Source organism: Crinia signifera, chromosome 1, assembly GCF_055691185.1.
Source record: "Crinia signifera chromosome 1, ASM5569118v1, whole genome shotgun sequence".
NCBI lineage: Eukaryota > Metazoa > Chordata > Amphibia > Anura > Myobatrachidae > Crinia > Crinia signifera.
This window is the reverse complement of record NC_139217.1, coordinates 322,598,398-322,615,721: the sequence shown is the minus strand read 5'-3', so window position 1 is coordinate 322,615,721 and position 17,324 is coordinate 322,598,398. Positions and strand designations below refer to the sequence as shown.

General features: G+C 42.6%; 1 protein-coding gene across 4 annotated transcripts in view; it reads right to left on the bottom strand.

The window, feature by feature from the left end:
* Nucleotides 1–17,324, bottom strand: part of SYK (spleen associated tyrosine kinase) — a 121,165-nt gene that overhangs the window by 22,951 nt on the left and 80,890 nt on the right. For 3 of the 4 annotated variants that reach the window (XM_083187654.1, XM_083187672.1, XM_083187664.1), the window contains 5 exons: nt 16,494–16,654; nt 12,906–13,044; nt 11,348–11,429; nt 8,713–8,780; nt 5,880–5,948 (listed from right to left, as the gene is read on the bottom strand). In XM_083187654.1, the coding sequence (XP_083043780.1) occupies nt 5,880–5,948; nt 8,713–8,780; nt 11,348–11,429; nt 12,906–13,044; nt 16,494–16,654 (519 nt within the window). The remainder of the gene's footprint in view (nt 1–5,879; nt 5,949–8,712; nt 8,781–11,347; nt 11,430–12,905; nt 13,045–16,493; nt 16,655–17,324) is intronic. The other variant, XM_083187681.1, reaches the window with a different exon arrangement.

The window sequence follows — 17,324 nt, the reverse complement described above, 5'->3', positions numbered from 1 at the left end:
GCAAACTTATCAGGGACAGGATTGTATGTTGAATGTGTAATGCTGTTACTCGTGCACAGTTATTGCATGAGAAAGATAACACTACACATATACAATCTATGTTAGCATTCCAATAAAAGTGCAGCTGAGTTTAAAATACTGTTTTATGCGACCCCCAGCAACACATGCAGCAACATACATAGGGGGTTATTCTGATTGACATGCAGCGCTGCGAAGTTAGCAATGCTGCTTGTCTTTTTAGCCCGCCGTTCACATACAACCCTTGCGAATGGAAGTTTTGCATAAACATCAATTTGCAGCCTATGGGGCGACAACCACATCATCCGATGGTCACTGACCATCGAATGATGTGGTGCGCACACCTAAATCTAAAGGCCCATACACACTGGGTGACTTTAAACTGAAAGCCGCTCAAAACAGCAAGTTTGAGCGGCTTTTGGCTCAAAGCAGCCCAGTGTGTATGGCCTGGCGATGAGCAGTGAGTGCGGCTGCGCGCTCCCGCATAATCGCCGGGAAAGCCTCTCATCTGCTGGTAATACCAGCAGATGAGCGGATTTGAGGACGGCTTTGCATAGTGCTGTGCTATGCAAAGCCGTCCTCCTCCGTCGGCGCTGGGCAGGGGGAAAGCTGCTCAGTAAGTATGCACTCAGTGGCTTTTCCTCCAGCGATGATAGCGATCAACGCTGTCCGTATACACTGGGCATAAAAAGTGCTAGGCTAAAGTGTGTATGGACCTTAAGACACTCTCAGCTATGTCCTGTGCGAGGACAGGGCGGGCAGCTGACAGCGCCCACGCCCCGGCACCCACGTCACTGGGGCACTAGCATAAGAACGCCCATGAAACGCTGGGCATTCCCATGGGTGCATCTCTCGGCCCACTGCCCCATGCACACACTGTTGTGTGTGAGTGCCCGGCGAACACTCTGTTTGCCGTGGCCTCTTACACATGCACAAAAATGCACATGTGCAGTTTGGAAACATTGCGATCCTGTGTGAATTTGCATGGGAGCGCATGGACCTGAATAAGATCCATACTGTATACATTTCTGCAGTCACAACGCTCATGAATGCACAAATGTCCTGCTTTTGCATGCTGGTGCAAGTCTGTTTCTACATTATGTGCTCCCAGACGTGTGCCCCTGGATATCAAAGTAAAGAGATAAAGGAGTTAACTCACATGACAGCATTGGGCATCATTGCTTCAGTGGCAGAAGCTAACCAGCCAAATTACAATGCACAGTGAATCATGCATGCTTCATGTGTTCATTACACCTACCTCCCTATGTCCTACTGCATATGCACTGCCAGTGACATATCCCAACCTTGCATGAAGTATCTCTTCAAGGAATAGCCTTGTGAGATCATTGTAGATGGCATCCTCATTTTGTGTCACACCATTGAAGAATATGACATTTGCCTCCCCAACATCTCTCCAAAGAATGTGTGAAATGAACATGCAGTTAAATCCTGAGTCAGTGAAAAAGTATTTCAGAGTCATGCATGTTCAGCATGTTGGCCACCACCTTCAGAGGGTGTTTAAGTTGTAGCTTGCCAAATCACAGGCTATCCAACAAATGCTTTCCGACAAAGATGAGTCTACAGTGCTTATTGGATATGAGTGAGGTCACAGCCACATTTTGTACAACTGTGTTTAATGTGTTGATTGGAGTGCCATGCTGCTGCTATTTCTTGCCTCAACGCTATGTTCACTTTTAGCCTAGTGTCCAATTTTTTGCTGTGCACATTACTGTTGTGATCTCAGGCAATGCCTCCAAGCGTGGTCTTGATGCTGTCTGTTTGCAGTGTAATAAAACCATCAGTTTTGTATCCAGAGCCCTTAATGAAATTGAAAATAAAATGTTGGCTCTAGTCCTTAACACAGACTTCAAACCCCAGATTACCAGTCTCAAGCTCCAAAAATACAATCTGAATGTAGTGTACAAACATGGAAAGGACTACCATGTCGCCAATGTCTTATCACATGATTACCTCCAGGATTCATGTGTTCCTGATGATAATGAATAAAGGGTGAAAAAAAAAAATATCACATTTTCATATTACAGTTTTTCCAGATAGATTTAATCCCAAACCAATTAATACAACAGTCATTAATAAAATGCAAATTCCCTTTTGTGCGCATGGCATACCAAGTCAATGACTTACTAACTATGACATTCATTTAATAAGTGCTAAATTCCATACTTTCACCAGTGAGTGTCCCATCTCACATGCCACCAGCAATCCTCGCTCTCCAAAGTCCAACAGACTAGCAAAAGGCAGTACCTTTTGCAAAACACCTGTTATACAAATTTTATAAAGATGGTTCTGACTTGTTTATGGTGCTCCTCAATTTTAGAAATTGACTTCAGTATCTCGCTCAGCAACTTCTGCCCTGGTGCATCCACACTATAGTTCCCTTACCAAGTTCAAACTTAGACTATAAGTTGAGAACAATGTGCTAAACTCCATTATGTGACTCAAAAGAACTTATAAAACATCCCATCGCTTATGCCCATTGTTCCATGGACAGACACTCTGCATCCAGACCCTTTTGTATTTGCCAGAACTGCAACTGTACAAAAATCTTGTAATAGGTCCAACAGCTATGTGGTGTATACTGTCAGCGTTTTGTAGGAGTGCAGAGAGTGCCTCCTCCTGGCGGTGTCAGATCCAATACCTCCACCAGAGGGTGTCAGAATATCCATCATCATGGACAATGGGTCCTTTGAAGAAACACCTATTGGGGTGCAGACAGTCCCATGCCTTTGCCCAAGAGAGAGCTTATGCAGTGATGAACATACCACTAGCCCTTTTCTTTTTCGACAGGTCTGGAAGAATTTTCAGGCCTAATCAAAAATTCCAGAAATATGTTACCTTGTCTTCCAATTATTTATTTTATGTTTGTTATTTTTTGCACTCTGTCACAGGTGAAGGATACGATGGAGTTGTGTGAGTCACAGGAAGTCAGGAGACAAGTCAGGAGAAGTTGGGTTAAATTGGGCAGTTTTAGGGAATGATTTTTCCATCAATAGGAACAGATAGGAAGGCACTCAAATACTTCTTTGAGGATAAAGTGAGGACAAATAAATACAAGGCAATAAGTTCTTGTGTAGGGTTAAATAATATGAAGCAATAAGTTCTTGCGCGGGGATTTGAAGAAGCTGATGGTGGGGTACGATGAAGACTGTGGCTGATGGAGAAGATTATTGGATCCACTATGGAGAGACTAAGAAGGCTGAAGATAAATGGAAGTCGAGTACACTGGAATTGGGCCCGAAGGGATATCGTCCGGACTGGACCAGTAGGAGCGGGCCGGGTTGGACTGGACCGACTGCTGGGGAGCTGGAAACCTGCTACGGAGCATGGATGCAGGTCAGGGAAAGCAGATGGCACTAGAACAGTCAGGAAGTCTCCCAGGGAGTAGCTGCCATAGGCTGGAAGGTCAGGGAACCAGGAAAACCTCAATCATGCATTTGCCCATACTTAAGCCCTTAACAAAGGTGGTGGTGCCAGACTCTCAGCGCTACCTGAGAACACCCTGCCTCTGGACAGTGTGCCCTGCTTCCCCTGCTGCCGGAGACTGGAATGGAGCCCAGCCGCCCACCACCAACCCCGGGGAACATCCAAACACAGGATAGCCGCCGACGGGCATGTACGGGTGAGTAGCCCTAAGTGCATGTTTTACAGATCTCCTAGCTGGTGCATAGGTGTATTTATTACCAATACATTTTTTAAGGGATCAGTAGGTAGTGCTAATTACGTTACTTGTGATTTTGTGATCATACCTGGATTTTGTATATTTGTATAGTTTATTGTATAATGCCCAGCCAGTAAGAGGATATTAGAACTGCTTTTATTTCAGGAAATAAGTAGTTTCATATGCTACATATGTACATATATAGTCTACACCTACTACTTGCATTATAAATAGCTGTAGTATATGTTATCCTACATTGGAAAAGCCTAAAATTAAACTTCCCTGCAAAAAAGGAACAAGTACAAGTGTATGTGCAGTGCTAGGCAGGGCAATAGTTCATTTTAATTTGCATAACAAATGTGGTTTTGTGCAATTTGAATTATTGTGCTTCTAGTTCATCAGTAACTAACAAAGGATTATCCTAATACAAAATATTCCTCCCAATCATCAATGTATATTCTCCCAGTGCTTGTGTGGGTTTCCTTCAGGCGCTCTGGTTTCCTCCCACATTCCAAAAATATACAGGTAGGTTACCCCCCCCCCCCCCCCCCCCCAAAAAAAAAAAAAAAAAAAAACCTAGAATGTCTGTATGTGCATGTACATGTGGAAGGGAATACAGATTGTAAGCTCCACTGGGGCAGGGACTGATGTGAATGTTCAGCTATTCTCTGTAAAGCGCTGTGGAATATGTGTGCGCTATAAAAATAACTGGTAATAAATGAATAAATGATGGTGCATTAATCATGCTAGGAATGCTGAGCCAGTATATGAAGGCTTCCGCCGAACCTGGATTTGAGTAATCTGATGATGTTCATTGACTTTGTGATCTACAGTAAGCTGGGATTTCCCTTTCATTTAGTTACAAAACAAATGCTTTATATTTCTCACATATACTGTAACTAAAAGCATTACATTATATAGCCATATATCTAATTAAATAAATTTACCATTAGCCATATTTTAGTAAAGTGGTAATAATTGTTATTGGTTAAACAGTGATTGCAGTATTAAACTCATATTGTTTTCTAGTTTTATTGTTTTTTTAAGTAAATTGTTATGAAGAGAAACTGAATGATTGGCATAAGAAAGTATATTGTTATCTTTAAACATCTAGGATGGGGGCGGGCATGGGTGCTGATCATTGGACTACAGTAGCTGGATTAGGTTACTACTGGCTGTGTCTTTGTAAAGGCTTGGGCTGTGATATCTTGTCTTCCCACATCCATCCACTTTTTGAGTTTATTGTTTTGCCTCAATACATTTCCTTAAATAAATATATATTCCATTTAATAAATACTAAAAAAAATTCTGCCAAATCTACACCTCAGTTTCTTTATTTACGCATTGTTATATTATAGTTGTTAAGTAATTTGCACACATGACACACCTCACCCAGTAAATGCTTGGGGGGAGAGGGTGCTTCTTTAGTAAGTAACCACACCACACAGTTAGTAGGATTAAAGCGGTATTACTTGCTCATAAAAAATGCTACAACAAACTATGGAGCGTCTTAAAATGCCAACATTCATAACTCAAAATAACTGAAAATAACCACAGGGAGAGGGAGGTTTAAAAAGCAGTTGACTCTTGGACAACCCCTACTACTAATGCGAAGTATACTGTTGTGGCTTGGTAAAGCTGACACCAGGTAGAAAATGCTGACAGAATATGGGCATTCCCATGAGAACACTGGGCATTCTCATGCTAACGAGGTCATCACCGGATGCCCACAGCAACCTCACATATGCGTGCACCTTCCATATCTTTCGATGGTGTGGGATGGTCCTAGTGGCATGCGAATGGATGCTTATGTAAAACATCTATTTGCAGCCATTGCGAACGTATGCGACTTGCGAATGGTGGGCCGTTGTGCCACCATTCGCAAAGGTGGGATCTAGTTCACTCGCAAGGATTCAAATTCACATCCGGCCGAATGAACCAGAATAACCCCCAATGTCTATTATTAGTTCAAAACCACAAACTTATCAATTGGATATGAGAAATTCATCTTCTGCCACAAAGTGGTAGCTTTGAGTCTATGTTATCACATTTTAAAAGCGATACATAGTTTGTCACAGGGTAGGCGCATAAATCATGCTGTACTACTTTAATGCAAGCCATGGTGAGCAAAGCAGCCAAAATGCCAATGATTGAGAAAGCTATGAAAGCGTGTAATGTGCACCTTCTTGCTGCCAGGCTTGGGAAAGGAGTAGGATTTGATTCTTGAGATTATTCCACCTGCTGACCAATTCTAGAAACCACAATGTCAGAGAGGAAGAATAAATGGGCTTTCACAACCTTTTTACAACATGCAATGTTATCACTATTAACATATCCATGTACTTAATAAAGAGCAGTTAGGATGGGTTTGGTATCACTTACCGACAGTCTGGTTTCCTACGGTCATTTTCCGACATTGGAGTCCTGACTGTCAGGAGCCCGTCAGGGGGCGAGCACATTGAAGCCCCTTGCAGGCTTGCTGCACTCGCCATGCTGCAGGCTCACTCCCTATTCTATTTTTCCTCTACGGGGGTCAGACTGTCAGCTCATGACAGTCGGGATTCTGATGTTGGTGAAATAACCGTCGTAATCCCGACTTTCGGTAAGTCATCCGGCACCTGTTAAGATACTGTATACAATGCTGGGAAGTGGAACTCATGCAATGCAACCTGTATTAGATGCTGTACCTTAAATAAAAATACAAATAAAAAAAAACAAAAAACAAAAGTAAGTAGACAGCCATTGTTCATACAGACCTGTGGATTATTTGACATCACTGTGTTAATATTTATGTAGCTTGTGCATCTCTGTACACCATGCATTTGACCTTGAGTTAACCCACAAATCCAGCAGATGGTTCAGTGACTCAAGCATTAAACTAACCATGGCCAAATTGCTCATCCTCTGTTATGTGCACTAAGACATCTGCTTGATATTTAATCAGTGGAAACAATGAACAAAGGTGACCAATGGCAGGTAGACATTAATAGGAAAACAAAGGATTATGAAAAACAGTTCAGCCACACAAATTAAATGCATTGTTCTTTCAAAGTATTTTTATATAAATGTTACAAAACAATATATATTATTCAAAAACTATAAACGTTACTTTTGTGTGGAATTAAACTTTGATTAATTTTCAGCACACTATTGCTATACTGTTACATTAAATACATGTAAATGTTAAAATATATGTGCATTATGGTGCTATGTACGGTATGGAAGCGGTACATCTGTCAGAATGAACTTAGGTCTACAGTCATTAGGTCGACCCCACTAGGTCGACTGGCAGGAAGGTCGACCTGACTTAAGGTCGACATGGGCCAATGTCGACATGACTTAAGGTCGAATTTGCATAAAGGTCGACATGAGGAAGGTCGACTGGTCATATGGTCGACATGGGTTTTTCACTGTTTTTTTATCCGAATGTCGACACAGTCGACATGGACACAGTTGGCAATGAGAATCGGACCCTCGCATCGCTCGCTTCGCTCGCAATGCTTCGGGCACGGTGCCTCGCTGCGCTCGGCACACTATTTTATTCTCCCACCTCGCAATAGTGGATGGTAGGGCATGAAATACCGCCTGTCGGCACATGTCGGCTCAAAAAACAGTGAAAAACCCATGTCGACATTATGACCAGTCGACCTTCCTCATGTCGACCTTTATGCAAATTCGACCTTAAGTCATGTCGACCTTGGCCCATGTCGACCTTAAGTCAGGTCGACCTTCCTGCCAGTCGACCTAGTGGGGTCGACCTAATGACTGTAGACCTAAGTTCATTCTAATAGATGACCGCTTCCCGTACGGTATGTATGTATGTATGTATGTTTGTATGTATGTATGTATTTATGTAAAACTATGACATTAAAAAGGTGTTCCTCCTCAAAAAACTGGACCCCAGCTACTGTGTTTAGACTGTTATTAAATAACAAAAACAGGGAAGGGGGTTTCCCCATATTTTCCAATAACCATCACTAGGCTGAGCCAGCCAGGGCATCTGTCAAAGTAGCAGGGGGACTCTCAGCATTGGGTTTCCATGCCATAACAGCTACTACACTCACACTTGTAAGCCCAAGGCTGAGTTCGCTAAAAAATTGGATCTATTTGCCCAAGATCAACTGGTAAAAGCATGGGATCTGGCACGAAATTACTAATATTCAAGGTCCCGTTCATTTCTAAAGAGAGTGTTCCCGAGTGACCTCTCAATTATTATGGGGCTCCAGGAAGAGCAGTAGTTTTGTTTATTGCTTTCAAAAGAATCATAGATTTTGTAATCCTTTTATAGTCCGACTCCTTTTATAAATAATAAATGGAGAAATTAGGTTTTTGTTGGGGTGTGTATATGCACTGGCCAATGCCGGCACCCCACCAGATCCTGGCTGCCACCAATATTGGCGGCGGCGGGGATCGTTTAATGTGATTAATCGTTTAATCTCTCTGCACTGATTATGTCAGCGGTTTCCCTCCCAATGGCAGGGGAATGCTTGCGATTTCTGGGTAAACCCCAGAAAATGCTAGCGGCACGCCCGCAAGGTGTCAATCACATTACGAGCCTCGCTGTCTTCGGAAGTACCGCTCGCATATGTGCACAGAGTACCAAGTACATGCGTGGTTATTTGATTATCAATCAGCCTGCAAATTCCCAGCCCAGCTTATATGGGTCTTTTTGCTTTTTTTTGCAGACATGCATTGCCAGAAAATTTCAGGGACAAAATCTGAAATGTTACCATCAGAATAAGCTCAGTGTAATAGATTTTTAATTAATTAAAACAATGTTTTCACCCACTTTACTTAGGCGGGTGAAAATATAGTTAAAATGTATTTAAAATTTAAAAATATAGTAAAAATTCTTTTGATTGCTAAATGTTGCTGTAGCCTTTTTTTTAGTTATGTGTATTTGTTTTTCTTTATATTTATTTATAGTATTTATTTATAGTCCCACAGATCATAAGAAAGTTTACAGGTGTACGATACTGAACAAAATGTGATTTATTTTGTTTAATGTAGCTTACCTCCGTAGGCAGGTTAGGAAGTCTACTACGGTCCGGTAAATGACATGTTCCCGAGATAAAACCTACAACTGAAATAAATTACATTATTTGTGTCATACAAAGAGAATGTAAAGCTATTCTGCAATTGCAGAATGTCTCTTACATAGTAACATAGGGGGTTATTCTGGTTGGTGCGGTGGGACCGTACAGGGTCGGATCGGGTTTTTTAAAAATCTGCGCATGCGTATTTTTCGCAATGCGTATGTGCGGCGACCTCACACCGCTCACGGACGGGTCTCTCCGTGCGAAAAAACCTGTCCGCAAGAGCACGGTCATTGTGGGCGGCATGTGGGTGTTTTTATGGGAGCGGCCGGAATAATGAGGAAAACTGGGCGTAAACATGGGCGTACACGGGGGTGTGCACACAAAATGCACGGTGCCACAACCGCCTCGATCGGCAAACGCGCTGTGCATTTTGGCCCAAAAACAGGCGGACGCCAAAGATAGCTCCAGACCACTCCTAGAGATACCGTATGAGAGCGGACGCCTGGGTCTGCTAATTAACACTGATTACTAGTCAAACACATACACCTGAATGTAATAAGCAATGCTGCAGGCTATTAAGTAAAAAACAATATTTCACTACCTGCAAGCCACACACAGCCCTCAAACACATTGGAAGCTTATCTTTCTACACTTCTCAACATATAAAGGTTGGTTTAATTTTAGGTAATATTCATTCTAAGACCTGATTATATATGTCATGGTAGTTATTTTATAACCATCTACACCCATTCAGAAAGTGTTTTAGTATACTTTAAAAAGCAGGACACTCAATTCACAGGAGTCGACATGTGTCAACTTTTTCACTGTAACAAACATACCAGTTTTTAATTATGAAAAAGACACATAAACCACCTCTAAGTGCAACAAGGATGTTTTTGGACTCAATTTCTACTTGCAATGGTGGAGCAATGTCCTAAGGCCATGGCCACTATTTTGCACACAATCTGTATATTTTTTCCCAACAACATACATTATGCACTTTCATATCTGCTATGAACTTCCGTCCGTGCACTGTGGCGTACACTCTGATGTACGCCAGGTATCGGTGGCTAAGAGGGAGATCTGTCCATACACGGTGGCATACGCTCAAGTGTACGCCACTCCCCATTGTCAGTGTCTGTGACCGTCCGTGTGCGGCTTTTCTGTGGGCGGACGTATGCTCACCGTGAGCGTACGGGAAACTCATGGTGCGACTGACTGTACGCACGTTTCACCGATCCGATCAGAATAAGGCCCATAGTAACATACTTAAGGCTGAAAAAATATGTTAGTTCATCGAGTTCAATCTATCTGACTTGTAACTACGGACTTTAGTCATATTTATGGGATTCCCTTAGCAGCCAAAAATGTATCCAGTTTTAAAATTCATTAACAGTAGTTGCTGTAATCACCCCGACCAGTAATGAGTTCCAGAATTTTACTGCTCTAATGGTGAAGAATCCTCTTCTAATTCAGTACGGAATTTATTTTCCTCGAGCCTCAGTGCATGCCCACATGTCCTAAGTATAGGCCTGTTAGTGAACAAATCATCTCCCAGTTCCATATGATTCCCAATCCTGTATTTGAACATCCTAATCATATCTCCTCTCAACCTCTGTTTCTCCAGTGAAAACATATTCAGCCTGGTTAACCTATTTTTGTATTCTAATGATTCAAGACATTTTACTAGCTTAGTCGCCCCTTCTCTGTACCTGTTCCAATTCATTTATGTTTTTAAAGTCCTTTTTATAAGAAACTGTGAATAAATAAGTGCGGTGCCCAGAAACAAACACTATTCCTAGTGTGGTCTTACCAATGCCTTGTAAAGAGGCACTATCACATTGGCATCCCTTGAATCCATTCCCCTTTTAATCTGGCACTTTGGCATATTTACAACTTGTAATGACTGTAACCTGCATAATCATTCGTGTTAACAGTCATAAATTGAACAGCAGCATTAAATGTTAAATTCTGAATAGATACTAAAGATCACAGAGGAAGCCAGTATCAGTGCCAATCTTACTGATGTTTGTTTGTTAAGCCATGTAAGAATCTCGTGGTTAGTGACAGCAGTAATAGGACATTTACAGTCTTGTATGGTGGAGTGCTAACCAGCCAGGGGATGTTCCTTGTGGACACACTAAAGGTGGATACCATTATATGCAAGCCAACTGAAAGCCTTGCTGCCATCTACTAACCATACAGTGGCAATTATAATTAACCCTGTCATTATATGTGGACATACACTACTAATAACCACTCCAGGACAAATTTAACCAAACTTGCTACTAATGACTAATTCTAGACATACCACTATTCACATGCTCTAGACAGGTGGTCAGATAGTAGATCAAGAAAAAGAGAGATAAATATATATATTTTATGTGTTGGCTAATTGTAATAGTCTTTATTTTTATTGTTAATTTATGTTGGATATATGTAAAACATGATAACTGTATACTCAAATGAATTAAAATTGTGGGTATTGCAACATTTCCAGGTCCTCTGAGACCGTATTGGGCGGCATGTGCTTACAAGTGGTTGCTCAGCTGCACAATACTGTTAGTGTATATATGAATTTTTGTATCAAAGAACTTTAACTAATACTTACCAGGCGTATTAATATTTCGGGGACATGGATTTGTTAGGGCCCTCAAAAGTCCATCAGGTTTGTATGAATAATGTTCAACCAACTGTGAAGTTATAACATTTGGAAATGATTGATTATTATAAATTAGATAAAATGCATTATAATATTATTGGAAACAATAATAAGAAACATAGTAATATAATCAATTAAATGTACTCATTACGGGCCTTATTCTGGTCTGTGCGGCCGGAGCCGAATATGCGGCCAGGACCGTGCATCCTAAACCCCGCCTTCCGTACGGATCGCTCACTCCGTCCGAATGCGGTAAGCCGCTGACCGCACGGAGCACGCACAGATTTCTCATGGATTTCTCTGGGCGTGCAGCTGACATCCGGCAATGTCATATGTCCGCCCCCTGCACGTGCGTCACCATTACCATACGTACGCCCAGCGTTTTCATGGGAACGCCCATGAAACGCGGGGCGTATGCATATGTTAATGAGGCCAAACAGCCCTTCACGCCCCTCTCCTCCCCCTGTTCGTAGTGTAGACATTTCATGCGGAATTTGGACGTATGTCCCTTTCGCACATGCGCAGATATGCCTCTGCACATGTGCAAACACAAAACATCGGCGGCCCGAACGCACGCGGATTTATCCGCACCAACCAGAATAAGGGCCTACATAACTAAACATTACTCAAGATACCAAGACTTAACAGGTACTCCAATGCTGTTTAAAGGTACTCAGTATGCATGATGGGTATACGGGATGCCGACAGTCAAAAGACTGCATCCCACAATTGGCATCCCACAAAACAGAATCCAGACAGGGGTAAGTATACTTACCCTCTCCTCCTAACTCTCCCCACTTGCAGCCTAAAGGCCCTCAGACACTATGCGAATTCTCCTATGGGAGAAGTCACATCCAATTTCCCTTAGGCTACACAGGACCATCCCGGGTGGCAGGACCGCATGCCATACATCGCATGCAGCCCTTCTGCATGCAATGTATTGCATGCGATCCCTGCTCCCTGCCGCTGGTCTAAGTCAAAGTCTAACCCGGAGATCTTCCGCACTGCAGTATGATCTTCGTGTCCAAGCCAATGTGCACGGGACCACGCATCTGATTGGATGAGACCTCAGACACATGCTATTTGGGCCGATTTTACCTGATTTCTCAGCCCGATCCACCTGAATCGGGTGAAATCAGGCACAAATCGCCGCCAGGCTTAGTTCTAACCATCCCCATTACTGCCTAACCTCCACAGCTTAACCCTAACTCTCTCACCTTAGTGCCTAATCGTAACCCCCACTTTTTAGTGCCTAACCCAACCTGGCTTAACACTATGATACTAAGCATACTTACAATCAGGATGCCGGCTGTCGGATTTCTGACATTGGCATATACACTGATGTCCGTACTCCACCGCCGGAGTTGTGGCCACCGGCTGTATTCCGACTCCAATATTTTGATAGCCAGAATCCCAATCACTAGAAGTTTAACTGTATCCCATTTAAAGAGCATAATATATATTTATATAATTAGTGTAAGCCTTTGGTGTTTATAATATATAATACCTGCCATAAAGTATCAAATTTTTTCCCTTCTGGAATTGACAATTTCCCAGTTTTGTCTAGGTCAATGCGATAATGTGAGATTTTTCTATCATGTATCAAACATAGAGCATAAGATCCATTGCTGTCCCGTTCTCTTATTCTGAAAATAATGAAAATATCATCAATGAAATGACACAAGAGGAGCATGCAGATATTCACTATGTAGGGCCTAATTCAGGTTCTCTCGGAACGAGGCAAATTTAGCCCTGTTACGATGCTTGGGGGCCTGCGCATGTGCAGTCCCTGGCAATGAACAGGTTCTGGCGAGTTACGATATACATCATTTGTATACATATAATTTGTACTGCTCAAAGCAGTATTTTCCGTCCAAAATGGAAAAGCACCGTTGGTACCAAAGTGGTAGAGGGTTCTACTTTGATGTGACATTTACTTTACATTTGTACAGTGCACCTATTCAGAATGGTCACTGCTTGATACATCTACACACTTCTAAGTTGCACAGACACCTCCTCAGGAGGGAGGACAGACTTGAACATTAAAATAAATGACAGTGTTGGGAATTTGCAGTGTTCATTGGCTGTGCTGCATAAGTGCCCCTACATAAACACACTACATCCAATAAGGGGCTGATTCTGATTGGCTCAGTAAGCCGAGTGCCAGAGAGCCCGTCCCGCTGAATAGCTGCCCTCCCCCCTACCGCCGCCGCTGAGTCCCGTCACTACCATGCGAGGGGATGTGTAATGTAGACACATCCTCTCGCATGCTGCCGCTGTAGGAGAAATCATTCGATGGTCCACAACCATCGAATGATTTCACCTGCCTTCACAAATAAAATTCAGTGGAGAATGACTTTTATTTGCGGGCAGCTGAAGTCATATGACATCAGCTGCCCGCCCCTGGCACAATTCGTCCCACATGCATACTTATGAGAATGCCCAGCCCCCGGCTCGCCCTGATCCCTGTGAAGCCATTCACAAAAGGGACCTGCACATGCCCATAATAGTCCGTACACAAGCGCAGTCCCCCACCCATCGGAATGGGATGCATTCGGCCTCGTTCCGATGGGTGGGGGACTGCGTATGCGCATGGTCTATTATGCGCATGTGCAGGTCTCTTTTGCAAATGGATTAGAATCAGCCCCCGTGATCACCAGACAGACAGCAAATTGCCCCCGGTAAAACATTGGGAGTGGAAAACATCAGATTTTTTACTATTTGTCCCAATGATTTGCCAATGTTTTTCATCACGCTATTCTATTGGCAATTCGATCAGCAATGGCGGGTTATAGCATACAGTATCCCCCAATGTATACAGATGGGGCCGGCCTCTTTCTTGCAGGGGCTGGCGATCGCCAGCCCCCCGCCAGCGGCTGGCTCTCGCCAGGAGCGTGCGCGCACGAGATGCTCGCGTGCCTCGTGGCTACGGAGCTTTCTCCACCGCCCTCCGCCTCCCCCGGTGCCCCTTACTGCCCGCTGTCCCGCCTATCCCTGCCTGTCTCCCTGAAGAGGAGACGGGCAGGATGCCACCACGGCGCCATCCTGAAACTGGGACGCGCATGCATGCTGGCATGCTGGCGATCCCTGGGCAAGGTTTAGAGGCCCTCCATCTGTATTTTGTTTTGTAACTTTGGTGCATTTACAGGCTTTAGCATTCTATTGCACTTTATCCTATATATGGTTTGAACTAGTATATAATGTAGTTTGCAGTATGTTTATGATCCTCAGCATTGACCATAAATATAGCGTATAATTCACATATCTGCATAAACAATGTAAATAGATTTTATGGCAAGACATTTCATTTATTGGTCAGTTTGTTACAAAGAAGCATATTGTTCTTTATACTGTATGTTTAATGTCAGTTTCATGCTTTGACAAGCAGCTTCCTTCTAACCACTGGTCAGTACAGGAAGCGATATGCAAAGCACTTACCAGCTAAGAAACCACACAACATGTTTGCATATCTGTAGCGCTTACATACTGTATTTCTGCAATTTGCAAATATATATATATATATATATATATATATATATATATCTATATACATACATATATATTGTGTGTGCGTGTGAATGGAATACATTGAAAATGTAGTAAACCACGATCAGTATGGTATTATTAGCAAGGTAAGACATTCTGTCTGTGTAAGGTGCAAACACACTGAGCATTTTTGCAGAGCAATGATGGAGAAAAATCGTTGGGCTTAATCGCTGTGCATACACACTGGGCGATTTACACCCATCTAATTGATTTTCCTAAGGGGTGGACAGCTTTGGAAAGCCGTCCACCCTGTCACTCATCTGCTGGTAATAATGATGTACTTACAAACCTTATTGAGTAGTATTTACAAGGTATATAGTTTTCACCTTGGATTTTGTTTTTATTATGCTTTCTTCATTCTTTGTAATAATGCTTTTTTCCAGTGCATGGATTGTACTAGAAGATCCACGTTTTCATCACATTATCCCCTACAGTCCAGCCATGGAGACCCCCATCTCCTGTGTGTGATTCGAGGGTGCAGGCGGGAAAAGTGCAGTGCTGTAGAGCTTGAAGAAACTTGGGGAAACGATTCCAGCGACACAGATTACCTGCTCTCCCCGTCATACCGTCCCTGTAGGGTCAACTGGGCCAACCCCTAGTTACAGCTAGAGGCCCCATGGAACCTGATAATTAATTACCCAACTTATTGTGAGCAGCAGTGATGGATAGAAAAGCACCATTTTGTATTTCACCATTGCTCCATCATCAGATCAGATGTCCACATTATTATTGAAACATAGCACAGTTGAGTCTGACTGGGCAGTGCCACTGCACATTTGGTTTCGAGATTTTGGGCTCATGTATGCACAACTGCCTGCAGAAGGAGCCAAACAGGGGCAGAGATCTATATCCCTCTGTGCAACCCAGGGCTCTGTCCATAGGGAAGGAATAGGGTAAAGGAGTCAGGATGGATGAAGGTTCCCAATGCCAAGCTCTGAATACAGTATGTAGTATTATTAGGGCTTGATAAATTTACTAGTGTATGGGGACAATAGGTGAGGTTGGGACTGAAAGGTAAGCAGGAAATATCCTTCTTTACCCTTATAACAAATAACAATTTCTACTTTATTACAAATGAATGTATAATGAAGATACCCCTTAGGTGCAGATGTATGCAGAGCAGAGAAATCACTAAGAAAATGGCAGGCGACCTATTTTTCAGTAGATCTGCATATGCACATTAGCGTTGGAGCCCTCTAGTGCTCAGACTCTACAGCACTACATGCAGAGGTGGTGCGGACAGAGGGAATGATTCTAATCACCATGCTCCCCTGCATGTTCACGCAATGGAGCGATGGTGACCGATTGGGAACATCCATTCGCAAGCGTGAAGCAAAATCGGCGTGCAGAGGTTGTTGGCCGTTCGTGCTGCTGTGAATTTGGCTACTTTGCATGTCAACCAGAATGACCTCCAGAGAAGGCTGCACACAGGCCTGCTCCCCACTTAAAACACCCCTAGAAGGAGATGAAGGCTGCGAGTGAATGTTTGGACCATGAACCAGGGAATTTTAGAAGCTGCAAGAAAAGAGATCATATTAAGTCTACTCACAAAAATGTTCCGTTTGCCTTTTGTCCTTTCAGTAGCTGTTTCTCAGATTCATCTCGTGAAATAGTCCCATGGAACCAAGGCATTTTTTCATGAGCTGTTTTAGCAATCAGCTTCTCAAGCTGAGGTTTTTGGCTAATTATAGCTTGTTCAAATGCTTCACCCTTCACATGAGAAAATAATACAGAAACATATTTTATCTTTATCCGTCCTGAATGTCAGAACATAAAAACAATCATCTAAACAAGTCATAGACTTGACTGATAACTATGTGTATTGACATCGCTGATAGTCCATATTTTGTGATGTCATGTGCAGAATGATATACATATATTTTAAAACATGTACATGAAAAACATCTGCATAACATATGTCAGTTCATTACAGATTACTGTATATTTGTTCAATATAATACTTAAGGTGCCCATACACGTTACACTTATTGTATACAATATTGTATAAAATATCGCCTCTCATCGCATATCGGTTTTGCGATGAGATCAGATGAGATGAGATCTAGTACAAAAAGTCTATGTGCTGCACAAACTTTTTGTACTAGATCTCATTTCATCTGATCTCATTGCAAAACCGAGATGCGATGAGATGCGATATTGTATACAATATTGTATACAATAATTGTAACGTGTATGGGCACCTTTAGGGTTAAGAGTGTCTAATCATTCAAAATGAATATCATAGGCAAACGCAGGGGTTTTTCCAGTTTCCTGGAAACCCCCCTCCAATTGGCAAGTTGCTCAAATTGTAACAACAATAGCAATAGTATAATAGGATTACTTGAGCGGCACCAACATAATGCAGTGTATGGGACAGAGA